Genomic DNA, 10,410 nt, shown 5'->3' with positions numbered 1-10,410 from the left:
AGGACACTATGTTTTGCGGACTGGAGGAGCCGGGGATCAATTCTCTGATCCACTGATTTCTTGAGCTGCAGTTGCTATATAAGTTCTCTATTAAACACTCTGTTCTGTGGCACACTGAGGTGTGCAGATGAGCAGCCTTCAGTTTTCCGAATTGGTATTATGAGAAAAATGAACCGGACTGCTCTGTGGAGTTGCTGCTGATGCACCAGCAAAACAAAGTTAATGAGACAGTGGGGTTTTTCACAGTCATTTATTGTACATTAAAACATTTCCCACAAACCTCCAGTGGCAAAAGCTCACTAGAATATATTCACACAATGACGCAAGGGGGCCCCTCATCAAAAGACACAATCATCATAATTATCATTAAAAGTGTCATAGATACTATCGTCATTTTAACCATTTGCATCACTGTCACCAGTAACATCACCTCACAATAATCTCCTTCTTAATATTTAACATAAAGTCTTAATGAAGCAGACAGCACAAGGGTCTGCAACAAACTGGGGTCAAGTTTTGTTTTAACCTGGGGGGGTTACTCCAAGGAGGTTTTCCCTAATAACAGATCGAAGAGAGAAAAATAACCCACTGGGTTATCTGGGGGCATTTTTGTTGGGTATTTGAGGCGTGTCAGGTGTTACTCAGCCACATCAGATGACTGGTGAATAACTCGCAGGCCCCTGCAGATCTGTGCAAGCTAAGACAAGCGCATAGAGTCATCTGCAGAGTCACAAAATTTGACCCTAGTTTGCGTCATACTGCACATACTGCAATCACATCCTACAAAAACAGGGGCACTGCCCCGATTTTTCTTTTACACGGACAAAACAAGAGGACACACATACAAATGCAAATGTGTACAGAGGCAATGGAAGGTCAAACTGATCCTTTTTTTTGTTCATTTGTAGATTTCCCGCAGAAGAAAAATCTATTAAGCTCTGCTTGATAGCAGGGTATTTTGCAATAAACATTTTGGCCGCTCCGTGGGTATGCCTGGATGGCCAGATGGGTGTTTATCAACCACAACCAAAGCTGGATTTAAAATTATAGCTGCAGCAGGCTGCACAAACACACCCGTGAACATCCCCTCCGAGCGCCTCACGCGTCTCTCAGTGTGCCGGAACTGGCCGAGGGACAAGAGCCTCTTAGAGCAGATTCTGCTCGACTTGTGTTTAACTAATGATAAACAAGAGCACTTGAGGCACGTGTCAAAAACACAAGTGAGCCTCTGAGGACTTCTCAGTGATTCTAATCACAGCGACGGCGGCGGCAGCAGCTTTGGGAATGCAAGTCACAGGAAATATCGTATTACTGCTCGCGTTCATCCATCCATCACCTTTTATTTGATAATTAAAAGTTCCTAAAATGTACAGTTTACACAAATGATAGGATTTAGAATAACAAAGCGAACAACTGGTCTCAGAACTGATCTATAATGGTCAGATTTTCACATCTGAGAATTTATGCATTTGTCTCTGTTCAGTTCAGTATGATTTACAAATGTTTTTGACATCAAGACAAATGATCAAACGTCAGGCGTTGTGTAACTTAAACATGATCCAGCATGATGAGTTTTTTAAACTACTGATACTTTATACATACACACACACACACACACACACGTATTCATTTCCACCAATGAGCAGCATATGTCTGCACAACCTCATCACCTCAGCGGCCTATGGACTTCTATAATCATTCATTTAGGTGCTGGTGCACACAGAACTGGAGCTTTCTACACAATGATAAAACCTGTACAGACACATGGATGTAGAAGGAACTACCATGGTCTCAGAGACAAGTCAAAAAAAAAAAGTGCCAGCAGACTTGACGAGCAGATCGCTGTCCAATCAAAAGCCAAAATAGGCGCCAAATGCTGTCAATCACATTCCACAGACAAAGCTAAGCCAACTGTACAGCGCAGAGAAGACAAGTGACTGGTATCCACTGTCCACTTGTTTGGACAGGGAGAGGGAGGGAAAGAGAGAAGGACGTCAAGTCTGAAAAGCCTGAAGCTTGATACAGAGAGCAGAGCCCCCTGGGAGTGTGCAAGGCGGGCCTTAGACAGTTACTTTAAAACTGAGGATAACTTCTGCTGCCACAGACCTCAAAATAAGCCCAGGGGTCCCCACTATCTCCATTTAATGCCATCTTTTTCATGAAAGATGCAGAATGAGGCTCAACAGCAGGTTGTACCTGTACAGTCACTTCAAGTCAAAAAGAGAAGAAGAAGGAGAAGAAAAAAAAAAATGAAGTTTTTAGTTTTAAGAGCAACATCGAGCACAATTCCAACACCGAACTGAAGGAAATAAGTATTTCAAACACCCTATTTAACATTTTGAAAGTGACTTCTTAAACATCTTTTGAAACACGTGAAACCCGTGGATTCATCAATGACAGATTCATCTGTCAGGACAACTGCGATCACAGAGGCGAGCAGCTCTTAAAGGCGTACTGTGTTGATTCGCAGTGGCTGCACATTCTTGCCATTAGCGTGACTCTGGCCAGGGCTGAAGTAGGGGAAGACCTTGGGGGGGAATTTCTCTCGGTAGGTGTAGAGCCAAGACATGTCGTCTGCGTTGTAGAAGATGAGGAGGCCTTTGGGGTAGTCCAGGAACACCCCCACCTTCTCCAGCTTGCTCTTGACATTGAGACGGGTCCAGGGCTCGGTGCAGGCGCTGTACTGGTTCCCGTCGTGCATAACGATGCAGTAGAAGCCGCGGCTCGGCTGGATCTGGATGCTGCCTTTGCGACTGACTGTCTCGCTGGCCACGCCGATCATCCACTGCGTCTTCTCCGACACCATCACCTCCCAGTAATGAACGCCAGACGAAAAGCCCTCTGCACCCAGAACGGACACCTCGACATCAAAGCGCCGAGGGGAGTCCTGCAGAGGCTGTGGATGGAGATTCCCGTAGGCCACGATGGTGCAGTCGTCTGAGAGAATCAGTCTTTGGTGGGCTGTGATGGGGTCGAGGGTCAAAGCTGCTGGCACTGAAGAAAGCAATGAACAAGAGCGAACATTTAATTTAGTTTTAGATTTAACCCTGAAAAGAGACTGAACAATGACAAATAAAACAAAAAGTAAAAAAAAAGAAAGAAAGAAAACAAACACATTAATATGTTATGACTCAGCTTAGCCAGACAGAAAAGCAAGGACAGCAGTGTTATTCTCAGCAAGTCCGTTTGCTCCATCATGCTGCCGCTGCGGGAACAGTTTTGTGCTGAGGCAGTGAGTGAAAACTTGAAGACTGCTGGTCACTTTGTAGGAGAGGTGGGGTCAGGGTGATGAAACAGAAAAGTTACCATCGATTTCATCATTTCGATCACAAACTGAAAGTTGGAACAAAAGTTTCGGCTTCATGCTCCGATTCTGATTTGCAGTACTTTGCAAACAGTTTTGAAAAAGCTTAAAACTTCAGATCCTTCTTATCCATCAGGGAGGCTTCTGATCAGTCCCAAATTTATTCTGCTGCATGACAACAAGCTCAAACCTCCAGGCAGAGTTATGAAGAACTGTCTTCAGGATTTGTGGTTGCTGCTGTTTTTTAAAGGCACAAGATGGTGACAGCAGATATTGTAATTAGGGGCATGATTTTGGAGGGTAACTGATACTGCAACAACGTGGCCATATGTTGTCCATGGTAACAATGACAACCAGCCAATCTGGGATAAATCACAATTTCTCTGTTTGCCTTTATTTGGCGAATTGAACCTCTAGTGTTTGCATTATTATCATCATCATGATCATTATTATTATCATTATTGAGTTTCTTATAAGTTAGTTTCTAAAAATGATTCGGGGGCTTAATTTTTGTGGAATCTTTCTAACATCTGAGTGAAAGCCCAGAGATACCAGTTTCATAAACTTTATCAATCCACACTCACCAAGCTGTGGAATTAAAATTTAATGAACCAGTTAGTTAGAAATGCAGCAGCTGTGAATGTGGCTGACAACCAAAATCATTTGGTTTGCTCAGATGCTAATCGCTGTTAATTCAACAAAGCTGGTCAATGCCGATGTTTGACCAATAATGTCCCACTAAAGAAAACTTTTGTGACCATGTGCAGTGACCCTGGGATCTCGCTGCCTTTGATATGAATGCTTTACAGACCACTTTCAAAGAGTTGCAATCAGTCTGCTAACAGTTTGTGACTGAATAGGGCCAAAACGTCAATTCTAAGTAATCATGTCACAGACAGGTTGCGCTGATCAGTGTGGTTTTACTCAGATTGCTAACATGTTGCCTCCAATCTATCTGGATTTGTAAATTAGACGTCAATTAATTTCAAACCTTCATCAATCTGTCTGAGACTGCAGTGAGTCCAAGTTGGGGTGTGACTGTTTGCACAGGTCACATGATGGGAAGCAACCTGTCTCCAATTGCCTTATAACTGTAAGTCTTTAATGCAGCTACATTTGATTGGCCACCAAAGGAGGGCTGAATGCAATCACCAAGTCTGAGAAACCAGATTTTTCCTAGTGCTAGAAGCCATTTTCACTAGGAGGCGCTTTAGTGTGCCTGAACCATGAAACGTAACTTTCTTGTTGTACATTTCTTTTTTGCAAAGCAGACTCTGGTCAAGGTTGGCTCTTTCAATAGCCATACAGAAGAGAAGCGAAACGGACAAATAAATCCTAAAATGTCTGCACTCCAAGCTACTACTGAGTTAAAGTAAGAGGCATTGTGTTATCTTTTGGGAAAACCAAGCATTTAACCCAAACAACATTACAGTATGTATGTATAATTGCTGCCAGAATTGGAGAAGGTGACCAGAGCCCTGGCCTGTGGTAGAGGACGAGTAATGGGTTGTCATTATATGGCACACCCCACTGCAGCTCAACTCCTATTTCAGGAACATGACCCGTGTGCATGTGAGTGTGCGTACACTGTGATGTCGTCTTCATAATGTGTTTTTACATTCTTGTATACATCATATACACTTCAAAAATGAAGTGTTCTCATGAGTCTGCACAGGATGCGACCATGTAAAGAGAAGAAGCAGTAATTACAGGGATGGGAGGAGCAGCTTCAGCTCACAGCCCTGCTCGTCTGTAGGAGGCGGGTCTGCAAACGTTTAGTTATAAGGGAAGCACTTCAGGCCAAACAATAACATCTTGTTCTCTTTGCCCTCTTTTATATGAAGCAAATTCAGGAAAGAGAGGGAAGGGCAACTTTCCAGTTCTCCCGTATTTATATCAGCTGGGATAAATGGAGGTGAAATGTCTGGCAGTCTGCCAGTGGACAGCACAATAGCTTCTTCACACAATGACGTCTGCAGTGTTTGTTACAATCGAGTCATTAAAATTTCATAAGCGGAGTGCCTCTGTGTGTCATATGAAGAAACATGAAGGCAGACACACACGAGGAGACTCCATTTCCCCGCTGCTGAACATGAGGAAAAAAAAAAAAATAGGAAAAGAGAAAGGAGGGGAAAAAAAAAATGGCACAGGGTCTGGTAGTTATTTCTGCTAACCCATCAGTGACAACAAGGGATGATGGGAAGAATGTCTTTGTTGCATCTCTGGCAACTGCTGGTGATGGATCGTAACCAATTGTTCCATTTGGCAGGCAGTCAAGGGAGGCCAAGAAAGTGCCCGGCCTCCACTCAGCCAGCAACAGGCTGAAATGAGAGAATTGATTGAGTAAAAAAAAAAAAAAAATCCTCAGCACATTATTTTAAATAATCTCCTCTGAGTGAGTGATGACTGTAGGGCAGAGATGGTAGAGCTCCTCTCAGGACCGCAAACACAGAAGGACATTACCAACCTGCAGGTTCGATTACAGACGAGAAAGAAGCTCAAAAGCTTCCCAGAAATATTAATGCTGGATCTTCCAACACTCTATATTTGTGAAGAAAATTAGATCATCAACCTATTCTAGGCTCCATCTTCTATGGAAGATGTGGTTACTTGTTTTCTATCCAGGTTAGTTGAGATGATTAATTCCTTTCTAATATCCTTGGGTAAAATATAAACACAACAGCTAGAAACCGGGTGAAAAGAGTAAGTATGGCTGTGTCCAAACACCACCAAAGCCAGAAGCCAGCTCTTTTAATTTCTCTGATTAACATGTAAAGTCTTGTCTGTTTAATATGGACAAATAAAGTATAACCGGCAATTTGTGGTTTTAAAGTCTTAGCACAAAGTCAAACAGGCCAAAAAAGCTTTAAAACAGGAACAGACAGCCACACAGAAAACAAAGTGCTGCTTTTAAACTGATTTAACAAACATGCAATGTAAATGAGAGCTTTAGAGGGGCTGCTAGATTGATTTTTTTCAGTTATGCACGCAAGACAAGCTGTTTACTTCCACTGTATCTGAGAAGCTAAGCTAGCCACTGTCTAGACTCATTTAGTGGTAGGATGTGGGAGCGGCACTAAAAGCAAGCAACATTTTTCAAAAGTGAGTATTCACTCCTTTAACACCTGTATATTTACTAACATGGCTGGGTACATCTACATATAAGCAAGGCTCATTTAAAACTTAGATCTTTTTACTTTACATAAAATTTAAGATCATACTTGAGTTTGAAATGCACATCAAATGTCAAAATATACAAAAAAAAACCCAAAATCCCACTCTTATTGTGTACAATCTCGTTATAATTCTAAGCTACGTTGCATTGGCTCAGTTTTGAAACACCTTGGACACACAGCACAGTTTGCTTCAGGCTTTTAGTGCTTTTAGCGCAGGAGTAATAGTTATTCTTATGCCATTAGTTGTTCAGCTTGTATCTTCCCATGTCCAGAGACTAACGAGCAGGTTGGCTAGTAAAGCTCTTCTTCATCACCATCTGGCCTAAACTGTCCACCTCCTTTGGGTCAGTCACACTAGATTAAAAATAGGATGCCAACGTCCTTGTAACTAGGAAAATAATTTCTGGTTACCTGGTATTTGCATTCAGTGACTAACTGCAAGTACCTGCAGGGATGCAATTGCACAGATCGTCTTCACACAATGAAGACTTAAAAAGCACAGCTGAAAATCAGAGTTGTGATTTCTGTTGACAGACAATCATCATAATATAATATAATATAATATAATATAATATAATATAATATAATATAATAATGCCAACTTGGCCCAAATCAATAACAGACATTACATTTTTTGCTGCCTTGATACCAAAGTTGCTTTGAAGATGCAGACCTGGTTCCCATCTTTCAAGCAACAACTTTTAAAGGCAATAGGTCAACCTTTTCCAAGTTCATTGCACACAGTTGCAATCATTTTTGTCAGGTTGCATTTCCCTGGTGTAGATATAGCATAAGGTGGGATCGACAACAGTTAAGTTATTTAAAGTACCTTCAGCCTACTTAAATCATTTCTACACATTTTTACATATATAAGCCTGAATGAGTTAGCGAAACAGTAAAATGTGTTCAAACAGTGAAAACAGCAGCATTTTGTTTTTGGAAATTCCCACATAATGACAATAAGAACAGACTCATTCAAACTGAAATTAAGACAAGACTAAGGATTTGAAGGCACCCATCGTACCTGGTGAAATGTCCTGGAAGAGTGATTTCCATATTGTATACTGTAACGGACCCATGTACTTTGATGTCGGGAAGTCCTCATACGTTAGGTTGGTCTCATGAATCTTCCCCTTGATCCTGAGTCAGAAAGAGAGATCAATAACAGTCCAAATCCAATTTGCTGCTTTCCCCCCGCCCTTAATAACACTGCCTGTGGTGTTCAGACCACAACATTGACCCCTCGAGTAATAAATCTACTTTGTGTGTTTTAAATATGCCATTAAGCAACTGACAAACTACTTCATGAATCTCAAGGCACAGGGATAAAAATAAATAAATAAAAATAATAATCACAGTACACAGTCAATACGGACCTCTACACGAATCACTCAGAGCACTTACATGAAGTTCAGAGATCAGGCAAGCAATCGAGTGAGTTGGTTAACAGTGTGAAATCTTCATGGGACTTTCCTACGCTTTTGAGCTCTTCTATTCAAATGCTATTTTTTTAAGGCAACCTATGTCAATGTGCTAATTCTTCTTCCTCCTGTGTCAAAACAAGATTTTACATGTGTTTTCGACATCTAAGATCTTGAGTTCCTCTTTCTTTATCCCACAGAAATATTTCTGACTCATCTTGAAATTGAGAGCGCAAACTTTTTTCTTCTGTTATCTGATCACAAGGTGATTTGGGTCAAGTAGCTACTGTAAGCCATAAAAGAAATGACTGTAAGCTTGCAGAGAGATGGTACGGGTCACAGAAGTGCTGCTGGATCTGCATTTACAAGAACAGCATGTTTCAATTCATCTCCAGATCAATGCAGATGGGGGCTTTTTTTAAACCATGACCACATCTTATATTTTAAGAACACTTTTGCACTTTAATCTGAAGAAAATATTTCTAGCGAATGCCAAGTGATGTGTGCACAAACAAACAGCCTTTTACATACACAACTACATGTATGGACAAAGTGACAATTTCTTTACGTAGAGCCCATTGTACACCTCTGAATTTTGCACACTTCACACTTAGTCAAACCAGAGGAAAGGGTGTTTAGGGAGACTTCAAGTACCACAAAACGATACCATGATATTATTACAAAAGAGACTGAGATGGATCAGTGCAAGTATCTTAAGAAATCTCCTTTATAAATTATTTACAGGCTCAATGTTTCTGATAATGAAATTATTGTCGGTCTAACAAATATAAACTTGTTAACTCAAGTATGAACAAACTGATACAGTTTGTCTTTCTGTATTAAAATGATGATTTTCTTGTTTGGACCATTTGAGTCTATAATAAAGATGGATTGACTGACAATTTGCCCGCTTACACTGATTTAGTCTAAAGTACAGGACAAAATGTTAGGACAGAAGTATTACGTGACTCTCCTTTTAATCTTTCAGTTCAGGTGTTTTCATTCCTGTTGTTAAAGGTGTATAAACCTAACCACGTAGCACTGAAACACTGAAAGAATGGGTCGCTCTAACAAGCTCATTGAATTCCACAGTAGTACTGTAATAGAACGCCACTGTTACAACAAGTCAGTTCATCAAATTTCTAGATGTCTAGATATTTGATGATCATCTGTAAGTGGTGCTATTGTAAAGTGGAAGGTTTTAGGAAATACAGCAAAACTCAGCCACGAAAAGGCAGACCACAAAGTTACAGGGGAAAGGCGCACAGTGCAGAGCTCCAATCCTCCTCTGGCATTAACAGGAGAACAAAAACTGTGCGCTGGGAGCTTCATGACATGGCTTTCCATGGTTGAGCTTCTGCTGTTGTAATGTGTTGGTGGTCTAGTACGTTCTTTATTGAAGCCACATGTAGCTCATGTAACAAAACTACATGACAGAAAAAAAACAAAGACCTTTGTAAGGTGCCAGGCCATCATGAGCCTCATGGCTATACTCCTACTGGGGAGACCAACATCATTTCTGTTCTTCGTTTCTCTTTTTGTTAGTATTTTTGTTCCTTCATCTTCTGTGTCCACATTAACAATTGACGATGTGACCTCTAAATTAAGACCAACTTGGCTTTCTTATGACTGTATACATCTCCTAATAATGTTTTTTTATTTTCAAAACTGGTGCCAAAATAGCTCTTACCTCTACCTTTTTAAAAATACATCAGGATTATATAATATACTGTCATCATTTAGACTCACTACAATACCTTTTATTCCCCCACATCAAACAACATTGCTGCTCAACATTTTGACATAGCCTGTTCCAAAACGAACCCAATAAAAGGTTGAGGGAGTTGTGCCAGTCCCTTCATTCGATATGTGCCCATGTTGGATTTTCAGTGCTTCAAACACATTTGGCATGTTCTGAGATACTACTTCCATATACCTGAATCCTCTCTCGTATTTTCTTACTGCACTACAATACATTTTGAGTGCGAGACAGAGGGGAAAAAAAGGAAAAAAAAGAAGCACCTCTCAGATGTGACTGCTACACCCTCCAGGAAGTCGTGTCGCCCTGTCTCATTCAGGCGCTCCTGCAATATCTGGATGCCCTCCTTGACATCTCTCAGCTGTTGACTGTAGCGCTGGATCTTATGCTCAATGTCGGACAGTTTGCGGGCCGTGTCCATCTCCAGCTCCTCCAGCATGCTCTTCTGACGCTCGCGCAGGAATCGATGAAGGCGCTCAAATGCGTCACCGATAGTTGCCCGCAGACTCTTGGCCGAGGACTGAAAAGCAAAAGACGGTGGGAAAATTAAACCCCTCTTGGCTGGGCTATTTGAAAATGTCATTACAGGATTGTGAAGCAGACTTCATACTGTAGTTAGTGAGTGATTCAGTCACAACAGTCTAACTCTTAATTAGACATGGGTCAATAATTCAAGGGCTTACACAGTACTCTAAATTGTGTTAATATTGCATTAACAGCCATTCATTGATTCAGCTTGTACATGTATTG

The 10,410-nt window shown here is 41.1% G+C and overlaps 1 protein-coding gene across 1 annotated transcript in view; it reads right to left on the bottom strand.

Annotated features, from left to right (window-relative positions):
- Positions 1-234: 234 nt before the first annotated feature.
- Positions 235-10,410, bottom strand: part of trim62.1 (tripartite motif containing 62, tandem duplicate 1) — a 35,103-nt gene continuing 24,927 nt past the window's right edge. The window contains exons 4-6 of the mRNA XM_085456946.1: positions 9,924-10,180; positions 7,505-7,620; positions 235-2,994 (exon numbers count right to left, since the gene is read on the bottom strand). Coding sequence (XP_085313072.1) covers positions 2,444-2,994; positions 7,505-7,620; positions 9,924-10,180 — 924 coding nt within the window. The 3' untranslated portion in view covers positions 235-2,443. The remainder of the gene's footprint in view (positions 2,995-7,504; positions 7,621-9,923; positions 10,181-10,410) is intronic.

Source organism: Copadichromis virginalis, linkage group LG5, assembly GCF_057382275.1.
Source record: "Copadichromis virginalis isolate Kocher_CV1m ecotype Utaka linkage group LG5, C_Virginalis_male_GT1.1, whole genome shotgun sequence".
Classification (NCBI taxonomy): Eukaryota; Metazoa; Chordata; class Actinopteri; order Cichliformes; family Cichlidae; genus Copadichromis; species Copadichromis virginalis.
The sequence above is the reverse complement of the archived record's forward strand: the minus strand, read 5'-3'. Positions and strand labels throughout refer to the sequence as shown.